Source organism: Lates calcarifer, linkage group LG17, assembly GCF_001640805.2.
Source record: "Lates calcarifer isolate ASB-BC8 linkage group LG17, TLL_Latcal_v3, whole genome shotgun sequence".
Classification (NCBI taxonomy): domain Eukaryota; kingdom Metazoa; phylum Chordata; class Actinopteri; family Centropomidae; genus Lates; species Lates calcarifer.
In genome coordinates this window covers 20,270,359-20,285,979 of record NC_066849.1, presented here as the reverse complement: position 1 = coordinate 20,285,979, position 15,621 = coordinate 20,270,359, and the positions used below count along the sequence as shown (strand labels likewise).

The 15,621-nt window shown below is 40.6% G+C and overlaps 1 protein-coding gene across 2 annotated transcripts in view; it reads right to left on the bottom strand.

Moving 5' to 3' along the window:
- pde4ba (phosphodiesterase 4B, cAMP-specific a) overlaps positions 1–15,621 on the bottom strand; it is a 174,715-nt gene that overhangs the window by 113,069 nt on the left and 46,025 nt on the right. The window contains exon 1 of one of the 2 annotated variants that reach the window (XM_018696119.2): positions 12,917–14,001. The exons of the other annotated variant lie outside the window; for it this stretch is intronic. Within the exon in view, the coding sequence (XP_018551635.1) occupies positions 12,917–13,140 (224 nt within the window). The 5' untranslated portion in view covers positions 13,141–14,001. Of the gene's footprint in view, positions 1–12,916; positions 14,002–15,621 lie in introns of those variants that run through there. 2 annotated transcript variants of the gene reach the window in all.

Sequence of the window (15,621 nt, the reverse complement as noted above, 5' to 3'; positions counted from 1 at the left end):
AGAGCCAGGATAATGAACAGAGATGGACTGAAGGCAAACTGAGTCTTAATCATGGGACAGATGTGATGGAAAGAGGGAGAGAGGGGAGAAGGAAGGTGGAAAACAACATGAGAGGCAGACAGAATATAGGCAGTTAAAAAGGTTAGACAGAGCAGACCTGAGGTGAATACTACTTCTTAACATTCAATTCAACCTTTCTAGAGTCCAGAGGGTTTTAAACAATGTTTAGAATTTGATTAACATTACGTCAACTGGTTTCATGTGTTAAAACCCTGTAAACTGGAGTACTTGTTCTCAGTAACAGCCTGTTAATGGGTGAGAAGTCTTTTGGCCTCTGGATGCTGTGAAAAACACACAAGACTCTATACTAGATAAACATTCAGAGAAGCAGCAGAATTCCCCAGCTTTTATCCCTGAGTGAAACATGAATATCTGCACAAACAAACAGTTGCCCGTAGGGATCCAAAGCGTATGATGGGTCAATGTGAAGTGGGACAATTTTGAGAGTAGCCACGGGTGATCTGACAAAATGAACACACCCATGGGTACCCCCTCAGTGACCCAGTGCACACTGTCTGCACATGAGGAGACAGGCAGGCAGACAGACAGGCGGAAAGAGACAGAGAGGGTGACTTTTGGATGTGAATACTGTGCCAGTATTTCACTGCCAACATCCCAGCGTGGATAAACACTGGCCACATGGCACTCTGTGACCCTTAGGTCTCCATTATTTAACAGACACACACACACACATGCTGCAAGAGAGCAGTCAGAGGCAAACATGTTAGCACTTGACCGCTGACATTTCAGACTATTGCTCAGCAATAACTGAAACTTTACTTACTGAACATGGATGATATAGAATGAGCTCACACATACACCAAACCCATGCAGATGGAGCAAACAGATGAATGGGCAGACAGCCATTTAGCTATCCAAAATGTTCTAAAACTGACTGTGTTCTGTTTGTCATCTGACAATACTGCATTAGTGCAAACAGCAAAGAAACAACAACCTGTGTAGGTGAATAGCGTTTACTCTAAGGATAAATTCTAAAATTTTAAAACATACAAGTTACAAGAGTTTGATGAAAATCGCTTCAAAGGAGCAATTTCTTCCAGGAGTAAGTTTAGGGATACTGTGGGGGTTTGGGGGAAAATGAAAATTAATTGGGACAGCCTGCTGCAAAATGGCTTGGTTCATTTCTAAAACTGTTTACGAATACATTTCTTTTTTTTTTTTACCATGTATGCAAGGGACATGTCTTAGAAGAAGTGAGTACACTTCTAACATTCCAGCTGTAAGCCAGGTGAAAGGATAACTCTGATATTTTTGAATCTGGGCCTTATTTTTTTTGGTTGTAAATAATTCAAGGACAAAAATATCTGGTATCGGTGCAGTATTGAGCAAGAACAGTGCACCCAGCCACTAGGAACAGCTGTTGCAATGTAATCCAATGGGCAGTTGGCCATGTCAAAGTAAGTCAAAGATGACCGTAAATTTGAATCAAAACTTAACATATGGTGTCAGCTTAACACTGAAAAGTCTTGCAAAACTTCTGTATACTTTCAGTAAACTGGTAATTGAGTGTAAATGAATGCAAAAACAATCTCACCATTTCAACTAAAATCAGCAAAAAAATTATATATAAACTGTGAAGTATATCCATTATTTCCTCCTTTTCCTCCATATAATCTCCTGGGTTTACTGTGTCTCTCTCACACACACAAACAATGCACCCAAATCCTTTTATCCCTGAGCACAACTAACACTAAACCATTCAGCCGCTCTACAAGTCCAATTTTATTCACATCAGTATGCATGCACGCACACACACACACACATCTCATACTACATATGAGAAAGTGTGTGGGTGGTGGTTTTCCCATAGGCCTGTGGTGACAGTGAGTCAAGGAGACAGGGGACGTGCACACACATAGAAATCACAGACACAGATGGACATACTGTACGTGCACCAAGTCACACACTCTGCTGCTAAAACATATACACACATTCCTGCACTTAGTCTGCACTGGCGTACGCAAATAAATCTGATGGAGCAAGCACTGACGAACATGACAGTGTTGACAACAGGGAGAAAGAAGAGGTAGATAAAGATGACGACAACAACTATGACGATAAATATGTGACAATGTGTGAAAGTGTTGCCAAAATCTTGTTTATCAGACAGCAGCACAGAGAATCTTATTGTACCAGAAGACTGTGATTCAGACAGGGTGCCTTGGAACCAGACAGTCAACAGACACTGTTTTCCTGTTGGGTTGATGAACTCTTTGGAAATTCAAACAATTAATCTCATGTCCAAATTGCATTACTAACAGTGTTATGGGTAATCCAACAAGTAATCATCTTTTTTTTTCCCAAATCAGATGATTGTACTCATAATTGTGTCTTATCACTGGAAAAGTGAGACGAACTGAAAACATGGGGATGTTTTAGTCTGCTGACGCACAGGCCTGTGTCTATTAGCCAAAGCTTTGTGCAACAGTCTCCCTTGGCTCAAAAAATATTTCACTAAGAAAGGTCTTTAGCTCTGACAGCTTTCATTTTCAGGTTTTCAAACAGAATTGATATTTCTAAGAAGAATTTTCACCAAAATCCATCCCCTGCTCTTTCCTCAAGCTATGTACTTTTGAGCTGTAAGTAAACACATTCTTTTTCACACAGCTGCAACTCTGAAGCTTCATTCAATGGCTTTGGTTTCAACAAACAGTCCAGCTATACAGTAACTGGCTGCCAAAGACATGAGTTGCTGTTTTGGTGAGTAAACAAAATGATTTTCATTAACTGCAATGGAGGTACAGACAAGCTTTATTGAGAGTATTTTCACTAAGTGATTCCTTAAAAAAATACTCAGAGATCAACCACTTGAAACATAACATTTCATTCACAATGAGGGCAAACTAATTACTAAAATTTGTCATTTATAATACAATTTAACAACACCACAATCTGCAGCCTCCAAAATGACCATGAAGTTGAATCAGCACCTCTCAAAAACTGTTTCAACTATTTTAGCCTGGTGTGCAAAGTTCACTTTTCAGAACTTCTCAGTGCTCTAAGAGAAGGCAAGACACAAGGCAACACAAAATTTCATGAACCAAGTAAATGAGGTTACCATTTAGTTCAACTTAACTTATGTAAAATCATTTGGGTTGCGGAGATGACTACAAATCTTGCATCTGTTTTGTTGTTTAATGTGTCACCAAGTCTGTGTGGTGACAAATGTCCTTTCTTTTTTAAATTCATGCTCAACAGAAACAACTTCTGAATCTGCTACAATAACTTCTGTTTCCTGATGCAGCCAGTCTGCGCCCATTCGATAAGATAAAGCACAATGCAGCTCTGCCTCGCTTCTGCATCGCTGCACATTGTTGCCAGCTGAAAAAAAAAGGATGCTGCAACAACTCCTTTCAGTCAGGGTGACAGACAGCAATCAAGTGGAGAATAATTGCTAGTTCTTTCGTAGAGCAGACAGAAGGGGAAAAGGCAGAGAGGAAATGTACTGTTGCTTTCTGCTTACTTTAGCTCCTAAAAATGGTGCTTTAGAGCTCTTGTTATTAATGAATGCTTGTGCTGTTCTGAATGGGCTGAAAAGAATATACAGCTGGTAGTTCACACACGTACACACTCATACGCTAAGGCATGACATGCACGTTGTGAGTAATAGATTAATGACACAGCTGTATTTTCTCTAAGAGAGATACAGGTGTGCACACAGGGCAAGAAGAATGTGCATGTTGCAAACACACAGGTGCTTGTTCAATCACGCAGTGGGTAATGTGTTAATGACAAAATTCACAGTGTGGGCTACCCTAAGTATGAATAGATTCATAGTCCTTCCACACCTAAGATAACCCTATTATCCACCTCTGAACTGAAATGGCAACTAATTGCTCTTGTTCTTTGTGTCTCATTTTCTCCAGCTGCTTTTCTCAGTTTCCCTCTCCTCATTCTAACAGGGAACATTGTGTGTTTCTATGAAAGAGAAATCGGTTGTAGCTCAAATTACAAGTACCCCATCTAAAAAAAAAAACAAAACCTCTGACAAACATTAAAAGAGGAGGCTGAATTGTCCAATTCAGCTTATAAAACATGCAAGAGTGAGAATGTTACTGTTAAAAAAATACATGTTTAAACAACGTCCAAAAGAGAAACATGGCCTCTGCTGCATCCTAAATTTTCTTACATTATCATCGAAGACTAGACGGCAAGAGAGATAGGGGATGGGAGCTGTAGAAAGACAAGCATAAGGAGAAGGAGGAGAGGGGATGAGCATGGGATATAATGAAGACAAATGGGTTTTCCGATGTCTCCTGAATGCTAGTGCTAAAGGTCACATGTTTTCCAGAGACCCCAGGACAAGTGCCTGCAGTTCTAAAATGGCAACAAATGCTGATTCATAGGGCCAAGTAATTCAGATACATATACACTAATCACTGAGCTATATACTGTTAGGTCTGTCTATGATTTTACATTGTATAAGAATTGAAATTAGCCTAAATTGGCTAGCTAACTGGTGCTAATAGAGCTATATAAACAACAAATATTGGGTATGAAACAACAATTATCTCAGCTATTTAACCATGTAACTTGTTGCCATCTTAAAGCTGACATGACAATAAGCATTATGATCAATCAAAGGACTACATGTAATGCAATATATGTTTTCATAATTTTTGTAGGTAGTAAATATATGTTTGCATTACTTGGGTCACATTTGACTACAACCATAAAAGAAAAGCAATATATCTTTAAGTCTTTTACATAACAGCCTAAATGTACTGCTTGCCATAATCATGTTCATGTTGATACAAAATGTTGTTTTGAATACAGAGGAAAGAGTGTTCAGATATTTGCAAAAGAAATCCTGAGAACTTTTTAAATAAAAGAGGAACCCTGTGTTCGCTTGCAAATTGCTGTAGCATCATTATCCCCCTTTTAAAGACTAACCTTTTCAGAGAATGAAAGCATTACTTTATCATCATGCAGAGCAATCACTATCTCAGTGTTCATTCTTCTGTTCATTGCTGTTTCTCTCTTTCTCACTCTCTCATGGTTTTGACGTGCAATGATGTGTGTTCCGATGTGTATTTGTATCACAGCTGGTCCAATCTGTGAAGAATATGGGAAATAACTGAAGCAAACAAATACATATTCTTGGAAAGCACTGCTTTGGGAACAGTGGGACTAGAGTATCAATTTGGGACTTGATAATTGTATTTCTTTCATAAAATACTGATGTTGTGAATTCTATCCAGTAGCTGCAGCAGTTAACTCTCTAACAAACTATTTATTCTTTAGACTTTACCAGGGGACAAAAGGAAAAATACAATATATTACATTTTTATCATAACCAGCATACACAAGGGAAAAAAATAATTGAAGGCACTGCTGCCTTGGCAGACTGCCTTGGAGTACAAAAGGGGCAATGGTGGGATGACAAGCAATACACTTCATCAGTTAAATTCAAACTGACAGCCGTGTAAGTACATGGTACAGTATGCTCTTTACAGTAGCTTAAAGGAACCACCTCCCAGGGGAACAAACGCCTACCTTGCCATCAGCCCTTTACCACTGCATGCATGCAAACTTAAAGACAGCCTCAGCTAATTAAGCAGTCAAGTTGCTAACATGTGTTTGTCAACATCGGGGAGTTGTTTCTCTTTGTAAATATCTCTCTGGCACTTAATGTGGAATTTCTCTCTCATGTTGCTTTATTAAGAGTGGATGTGGATGTAAATCCACAGCCAGGACAAATAGTGTAATTACTAAGCAGTTATGAAATTAACATGAGCAATCTATGAGAATTTAATAAGCCATATGTGTTATGTGCTGTCAACATGTAAAAAGGGTGTGAAACATGTCACCCGTAACTTGTCACAAGATTTCACCCCTTTAAACCCAAATCCTGGCCAAGATAATCACATACAGACATGTTAACATGCACCAAGGCATGCACACACATACACATCCGTGAGCAATCGTATTTCTTCACCCATCCGTAATAGTTAACTTTCTGCTCGGCTGGTTCAGTACAGGGAGACAGAAGAGAGAGATGGAGGGTGCTGAACCAAGTCATGCAGTATGAGAGAACGAAGAGGAGGAGGAAGAGGAGGAGGAGGAAGAGGAGAGGGGGGAGGTAGCCTGGTTCCAGGCCTCTGAATCACTGCCCACATCACCAAATTTATCAGTGACTCAAAAAGGACTTGCTCTTGTGAACGGCAGTTTTGTAGTTGGAGAAACAACCAATCAGAACCGGGCAGGACAAATACGAGTGACGTTACAAACCTGTGCCAGGTTCAGACAGACTGGGGCCTATAATGCCTTCAAATGGAGCTTGGACGTTAACAAAGTAATTCACCAAATGGTCATGTCATTTTATTTTTACCTACCATAGGAAGAAACTTTTTCATATTTTCAATATATGAAGTTCTGTGCACCATGTGCTTGATGTTTGTTGGTTTAATGTTGGAATTATGCTTCTTCAAAGACATACGTAGACATCTCGGTGGACCTAAGCAGGGAAGGGTGTTACGGAAAACTGTAGAATGAAGGGGAGCCGAACAACACACCTCCCAAATCTAAACAATGCATTTTGTGGACCTGTGTATCAAGCAAAGTGATTGGATGATTCAACTCCTGTCACAAGGTGGGATCAAAAGAGAGACCGAAACAAATGTAAAAGTACTACATACAAAGATCACTCAGACAAAAATGTCTGCGTGACCCCTATGCACATTCACCTATCTGCCACCTGGAGAAGTGCAATTCCAGCAAATGAACACTGTTACTAGTCCAGTGACAATAACACAGGGTGTCCTGGTGGCACAGTTCGAGTCCAGATGTTACACGTCATTCCCAGTCACTCTCTCCCAGCATTTTATGTTAATTTTCTCTGAACACAGAATCCTGACAACACTTTTTTGTATTTTTGATTTTGTATTCAGAACATGAAAAGGCTAGGTAATAAAACAAGACTAGGTCAAAACCTTGCATGTGGCTGGACAGTATATGGTCAATGTGCAAAACTGAGGATGTAGTTGAAAACTGTTGTGGAACTGCTGTAAACAATTACTCTCAATAACAGTAGCTAAAGCCTGCTCGAAAAGTCGTTATCTGTTGCTAGATGACATAATATGGTAATTAGCATATTCATAATGTCATTGTGTGACATTCGGATTCTGCCTAGCATCAGCTGGTAGCAGCCTTTTACCGGTTTGCTTCTCTCTTACTCTCTGTGCTCACATATACTGTATTCTAAAACAGACAAATTCCCAATAAAGCTGTTTTCATTTACATGTGCAGGGGCTGCATGCCGAAAGGGGCTCATGACTTTGCCTTCTCATTTCTCTGTAAAGAACCACGTCCTCTTTGTTAAACTAGCTTAACCTCTCCTACCACCTCAGAAAGCAAGCTGGAAAATGGCCAAGTTTTTAAAAACATTTATTTATACATATGACAAACCCCACCTAAAATCTGTTCATGAGCACAAAGACAATTCATAAAGGCAAAAATGACCCAGTGGCCAAGATTCCCACAGAGTTGCAGGACATTACGTAATTGCTACACACACACATTCAAAGTAAATGGGCTATAGACAAAGGAAGAAACTCCTCAAGCAGATTAGATGAGAGTACTCTTAGAATTCTTACACAGGACAAGATGTCACAAAAAAAAATTTCTAATATGATGTTTGAGCTATTTGCTATGTAATGAAATTATGTCTCTTTTGTCTTTCAGTCTGTCTCCCTGTCTCTTACTCAAATAAAAAGTTGCAACAGGAACAATTATCACATCAAGCCGTCCCTGATGTTCATATAAAGATGATTTTGGGTGAGTCACAGAGGCGAGTGGAGAAAGAAACAAATCAATAGCGGACGGAGTGCTGGATGGACTAGTGCAGCAAGATGGATATTTAGGTTGACATTTAAGCTAAGGTAAATAACCCTATGAGTAGAGCGACCTCTATTTGTTTTTGCCAGGGCTGACTCCACTGTAGTAAATGAGGTCTGTTTTTCTGTTTATCTGTCTCTCTCTTTCTATATACACAGCGTGCGCATTTCCTTACCTCCACCTCTTTATCTGTTCCTCTAGCGTTCTCCAGTATCTTTTCGTCCCCCCTGAAAGCATCTGACATACGTCAACACACAGGAGGAGGCCAGGTTCAGCATAATCTGAGTGCACACTGTTTTCTATTGTAGCTGGAGATAAAAACAGCCTTAAGTGTTTTTACATTTCACAGATATGTAGGTGTGATGATCTTTAGTTAGGCGTTAGGTAATGTTTTGCAGTTATGTGCAGCACATTTACAAGATTTATTCAACATCAAAATATTTTTTCTTAGGAGAGGACATTTTCCTTTCGTCCTTTCCATTTTCCCTCCTCTCCCTTCTTCCTATTCCCATGGCAGTTGCTGACTTCCCTCCAATCTCCCTCTCTCTCCTTAATGTGCTTTTTGTGTGAGTGGAAAACAGAGCGGTCATACGCCTCAGCCGGCCATCAAACATTTACATCATGTGGTGCTTTCGAGTGCAAAAGAGAGACAGTTAGAGGGGAGAGACAGAAAGAAAAGGAGAGGGATGCCTACTAAAGAAAAATAAAAGACAGACAGTGATACAAAGAAGCAGACAGAAAGAGTGAGACTTAGGGAAAGTCACACACAGACAGACAAAGAGAGTGTAAAAGACAGAGACAGACAGAGAAAGAGACAGGAGAACAGCTGAACAGCTCTAACAGAAGAATCACTGTCTGAGTGCCAGTAGGTCAGGAGTTCACCAGCCAATTGTCCACAGCAGGGCCAAATAATGCTACCATGAGTAACAGCAAGGATTGAGTTTATAATTGATTACACAAGAGTTTGGAAAATTCTCTACATGTTCTGGTATTCAAGATTGAGTTTCATTTTGAACTCCAGACAGTAAAAATGTAAAAATGTCCAGGCCTTCAACAGAGAGAAAGAAAGATTGAGCATGTAGAGAAGAAGTGGAATGAAAGCCTATCTGGCTAGTTAATCTTAATAATACTGAGTGTGTGACACACCAGCCATTTTGTAAATTGAGAATGTTTGAGTTTTGTGGGCAGATAATGAATCAGATAATAAATCTGTACAAAATTGTCTGTATATGTGTGATTACCAAGTATATTTAAACCATTTTGATTTGACAAAAGACAAATGCTGGTTTTTGAATATATGATACTGAAAAACTAATATAACTAAATAACATGATTAACAGGATAGAAGAGATGACATAACGTTGTTCCGCTATGCATTTTTTCTGTCCTTTTCTGATTATTTAATTATTGCTTTTTCTTGTAAAATACTGATAGTTTCACCTCTTCAAGCATTTGAACATTACTTAAAATCATTGGTGGCCCCAAAATAGGTTGTAGGTCCATGCCATCTAAAACCACACACAGAATTTTGTCTCAGAACCAGTGCAAATTACTGTTGAAATAAATCTGTTTCATGTGACAATGCTATGGTTAAAGTGTGGTTAGATTTAAGGAAAGATCATGGTTTGGGTTAAAATAGGTACTTTGTTAAACCTGAACTAACTGATTTTATTGACCACCTGGGGGCAGCAGAAACGAGTTGCTGAACATGACATTGATATATCATCACCTTTCCAGCTGACATTGCTTGTTAGAAAACAGTTGCATTTACGGTATTTGAAGAAGTCAGTTGGATTATGTCTCACCACCACCACCTGATGAAGTCCAATATTCTCTCACTCTCTTTTAGCTCTATTTTTGGTCTCTACCATCTCCTGAGGGAAATATCTGGCTCTTTAGCTGCTCCACTATATTCATCAGCTGATACTGTCTGCTGTTCGGTGTTGAGCGAGTGGTGTGCTGTGAGTGTTAAGAGCCTTTTCACTGTAAATATCTGCAGCCAACAACAAGAGTGGTGTGAATGATCCAAAGCCCCAAAGCTGCAGATTCGGGTGGTAATTCTCTGTAAATGCATCACTATGAGAAACCCCTGACTAACTAAAGAGGAGCTACAGCATATGTTTATAAAAGCAACTGACATCTGGTATTGTAACCATAAATAAGATTCTTTTAATTTCATCATATACCTAAGTTGTCTAAGAACTGTTTTTTCTCTGTATTTGTTAAAAGAATCCAATTATAATCAGTGATAATTTATGCAGTGCTAATTTCTGCAGAATACATAAAAATGTGATTACATAATCAAGTTTTTTTGTCATTTATCCAACAGTAGAAAGGTCTGGCCTACACATAACAGTAATTCATCATCCTTTCCTGAGGTCTAGCACAGGTGGGGAGACAATTAGGCCAGAAAGTGTGCGTGGCCAGTAATACCCTGAGGGATTCCAAGGAAAGGTGATTTTTTTAAGCCAAAAAGGGATAATGATATTTTAGGGCAGGACACTGTGTATTTAATGACATGGGATAAAGCAAAGAGTGCAGTGATTAATCTTGTAATCCCTCTGATTACTCGTACATATATATATATAACTTTACCTTTTTAATGTTTGTCTGATTTTTAAAAAAGCATGAAAATAAATTTAAAACACCTGGTTCTGGTTGGTAAATGCCAGTATCTGCTTAATTTTCTCGCTGACCAAAATGCCACGCCTCCTCCTCTGGGGATGATTCTGGATTTTTCCCTTCGGGTTCCTTCTGGCTGTGTCTACTCTGCTCTTTTTTCACCATTTCCATTTTTAGCTTTTTACCTGTCACTCTTAGAGCATTACAGTGAGTGAGCGACTAGACCTCAATGTCTCGCTCAAGGACACTTTATCATGAACATGGCTGTTAATGGGCTGGACTGGCAGTTAATGGCCGTAATGGGTGTTGTCATGTCCCTGGATCAAGGCCATATTCTGTGGACTTATGAGAACAAACAGGGCAGAGGACACTACTGACATCTTTAATGATTTCTAAATGAAGCAATTTTCCTTGTTTTTCTTCTTGCCTTTTCCCCTCTGTACCCACCCCACCCCCACAAATCTCTCTTTGCACAGAAATAGGCTATACAATGAGAGAGAGGAGAGATAAACAGAAGCTAGTCCTCATTCTGAGGAGAGAGTCAGGCGAAGAAGGAGGAGAAAGAATAAACGCCCATTATATTTATAAATGCAATATGTGCATCCGAAGACACCCATACGCTATGTACACACATTTGGATATAGTGTCAAAAAATATGTACATGGTCTCACATAGATAAACGTGACACAAATATACACACAGAGAAAAACACACATTATCTCTTTTCCATCATGCAAACAGAGCAGCATTTAGACATAACATACAGGAGCAGATTGGTATCTGAAGTCATTTCCTTTTCTGCCTATCCCACAACAGAGACTGATTTTTTTTTTTTTTTTGACCCAACCCAGGCAAGCAGCGACAAGCCTGCTTTGTCACATTACCACAGATTTGTATACATGCAACCCGTTTCAACCCGTGTGGTGCTGTGTGCATTTTTAGGGGTGTATGCTAATCCCTCCTTTTGTAGATGAAGCATTTCACCTTCACAAGCCTCATGAATTTAGAAAATAAAAACATCCATTGTCTGCCACTGGCTAATGTGGACAAATTTAACTGCTGTTTTTTTTTTATATAGAGGGACAAGAGTCACCTTGAAGCTTTTGTAGTCAAATCACAGCAGCTCTTTTCCTCGCCTCTAATCCATACATTGCATAACATAGCGAGCTCTCCCTTCACATGTAGTATAGTGCCTAAATGCTGCAAAATGAAAAGGTAGACTCAGGGAAGGGGTGGGGGATGGGGGCGTAAAATGATGCAAAGTAGCTAAGGAAAACTAGTAATATTATGAAATATGGGGTTTATAAAGAGCGAAACATGAGTATATCGTTTTTTGACATTATGGTTTTGGTTAATTGAGAAAGTCAGACTTGCAGTTCAGGAGCCTCTTCTAGGAAACCAACAGAAATAATATCAAGGGGAATGACACAACAAAGATCTTATAATGTATGATGTGATGCTGCAATATATGTGTCATTCTGTGTTGAGCTCATGTTGTGTTATGCAGACGTCCATTTGTTCATTGGGGTTGTGAACCAGAAAGGTTAAGAACCTGCAGGTTACATAATGCACCTAACACTCCCTCCACATCACTGCAGCCATCCAAAACAAGGACTGATCCGCACGCACACAAACACACTCACACACGCACAAATTTCACCCAGGTACAGGGCAGAGATACACTACATCAAAATGGAGGACGGGGGGGGGGGGGGGTCTGCTGAATGTGATTTTATTATATTATGTAATCCTCTAACCCAGTGACACATCACCAGACAGCAAGCCCCATCATACATTTTTGACTCCACTCACCATGATAAAACTCACTCTTCACACAAAATTGTTTTCCTTGTGAGAGATCAAGCTTTTTTGCCATCTACCTCATTTTCCCTACCAATATTTTCTCACCGTCCCTGGGATACACACACACACACACATATATATATATATATATATATATTTTTTTTTTTTTTTTTTTTTTTTTTTTTTTCCTCCACATCCCCTCTCTCTCTCCCTCATTGGTTGTCCATTTAACCCATCTCCCTCTTTTCATACATGACTCAGTCCGACTCACAGCCCTCACCATTTTTTCGTCCTCTGGTCTTTTTTCTCCAACCACCCACTCTTCCTTGTCATCACCCTTAATATCACCTTCTCTCCCAATACCCCACCAGTTTAACCCCATTATGTCTCTTTTGTTTCCTCTTTCCATCTACATCCCTGCACTCTCCATCTCATCTTCCACCACTTCCATCCTTTGTCACGTCCCTTGTGCACACATTTCCTTGTTCCCTTTTATGTCTTTCCCCTGCTCATTCCACTTTATTTTTTCAGTGACCTCCCCACCCAACCACCCCCACCCCACCCAAGAACTTACCAGGTATGAGCTACAGTGAAGCGTCGCCTCTGTCGGATGCTCTTGTTGACCATCAGCTTGCGGAAGAGCCGCGGGGAGCTTCTAGGGGACAGTTTTGGGGACGTGGCACCCCTCTTCCCTCCCACCACACCTGGCATCTTAGGGGGCTCCAGCTCAAGGTGCATGTGCTCCTTGAATGTCCGAATGCAGGAGTCCATCTCAACGCTCAGCTCGTTGGATGACATCCCTGCTGCAGGCTGGGTTCGGTTCTGTGTGGCAGACTTTTTAATTCCTCTGTCAAATTCTGCCACTCTCTGTCCAAATTCAGTCCCACTAGCTGGTCATGCACAGCTGACTTTGTCCTCTCGCCTTATCCAGACACAGAGAAGTTTAAACTGGGCTGAAACCTTGTAGTGAAAATACTGAGGCTGCCTCATGCACAAACATTCACCCAGGAAAAGGCCAGATCACACATACCTTTTTGGTGTTTGTGTTGCCCTTTATCTTTCCCCTTTCTCCCCGTTCTTCAGGGGTTAAGGGATTAGCCAAACAGCAGTCGTGCCCTCTCCCTCTCTCTTTCCTTGAGCTCATACACCGTGCTTTCCTGGTGGTCTTCTGTTCATCAGAGGCTCTTAGAGGACTTTTACCCACAGCGGGGTCACATACAGCTCCTTCCAGGATAGAAGAACTCCTCTTTTCAACACCACTCCTCTGCCATCACACCCCAGAGCTCTATCACTCTCCCTTCCTGGTCCCTGTGTCCCTCTGTCTCTCTGGCACAGTTGGTGCCTGTTAAATGCACACCTAAGTACCAGCTCAGTCTCTCAGTCCATCAAGGCAGCTTGATGTTGGAGGATCTCCCTTATGAAAGATTCAGAAGTGCTGAAAACTGCTCTCTGCCTCCTCCTGTCTTGCTCTACCTCCACCCATCCCTGCTTGATTGACCTCCTCTCTCTGCAAACAGCCCCCACCTCTTCCAAAGGCACTCCCGGTGTGGCACAGAGTGACTCCCACTATGCCGAGCCTCTAGTCAGATTTCCCCTCACTCACACAGTCAGCGCAGCGAGCGGAGCACAGCACGCAGGCAAATGCTTCACTTGCTGTTTCATTCAGAATATACACAAGGAGCTGAGAGCAGGCACGCAGTGAGCGCAAGCCACACCTCCCCTGTTTAGGATTGGCTGGTGGTTGTTGTGACGACAGGCAGGCAGGCACAGTAACAGGTTGTCAGTTTTATTATTTATTTTTGGTTTAGCCAGGATTTGTGGTAATGTTGCTGATGATGTTATGACCTTTAGTGAGGATGGCAACTAGTGAGTGCAGGCCAAGAAAAAAAGGTAATTTGGAAAGCAGATAAAAGCAAACAGCTTAATGGGAGTCAGTGAGCAGAAACATACACACTGCGCAAAGGTCAGCTGATTCAAATAAACACTCTAAAGCATGCATTTTTCCAGTACATAAAGTCCTGTTGTAATAAGAAGGCAACAACATATTAACTTAACTCCACAAAGTATATTCCATCCCAGTCTGACCAACATTTTCTCTCTCTTTCTCTCTCTCTCTCTCTCTCTCTCTCTCTCTCTCTCTCACACTCACACTCACACTCACACACACACACACACACACTTTTATCCATCTATAATTCTGTCTGAATGGAGGCAATCCAACCATGAGATTGCCACAGTATGTAGAGAAAAAGAAAGAAAGAAAGAAAGAATAGATAGACACAGTCATTGGAGACACATATCCACACACACACAAAGGACTAGTGATGAAAAGACAGAAAAAAGCGGGGCACTGCCCTGAAGGTAGAGAGACTGAGAAGAAAAATCCAAAAGGATCATAAGAAGAGGCAGAATGGCAGCGTGACGAGTATTGGAAATGTGAGCACTTGCTCGTCTCTTCAGTAGACTGATTTGTTGTGGTTGTGAGTCACTGATGATTGTGAGCCATCAAAGCATGGAGCGCTTTCTCACTAAATGCTTGCCAATAAAACCCTTCGAAAATAATCTTTCCAAGCTTGTATATAAAGAAGTAAACACTTGTAGTAATATTAATAAATAGGCGTCATAGGAGCACAGCCGGCTAGTGTGTGCTGTTAGAGGTTTAAAATCAGCCAATGATGCATGGCATTCCCTGGCTCTTCTCCTCCTGTCTAGCCTACTGCAGTACAATTAAAGTTTCACTGGCAAACAGGCTAAGGTAACGCTTGACAAAGCAAACACTGAACATAAAGTTAAAAATAACTGACATGTATGTTTCTTACCCACTAATGCATCCCAGTCTTCTAAATTCTGCCCAACCAAAGTGACATGGTTTGAAATAAGTTTCTCCAGCAATGTGAGTTGCTCCATGAGGCTGTACTCTGGCACAGCAGTGCTTTGAGCTAGATGCTAACATCAGCATGCTAACATGCTCACAATAACAATGCTAACTCTATGCAGAGTTTTAGCAAGTATAATGTTTATCATGTTTGTCACCACTAATACTGCCAAAGTAAATAGGACTGATCCCAGTAGTGGGCAGTGCATTTCACACCTAGGCCTTTACTGGTGTCCTATACCTGAATTAACACACCTCTTAATAGCATCATTATGATGTCACCGCTATAGAGACCATCAAAAATACAAAGAAATGCAGTATAACAGAATTTTGAATTTCAGAATAAATGCCATAAAGCAATGCTATAAAAACCGAATTAACACAATTCAATAGGATTTCCAAAT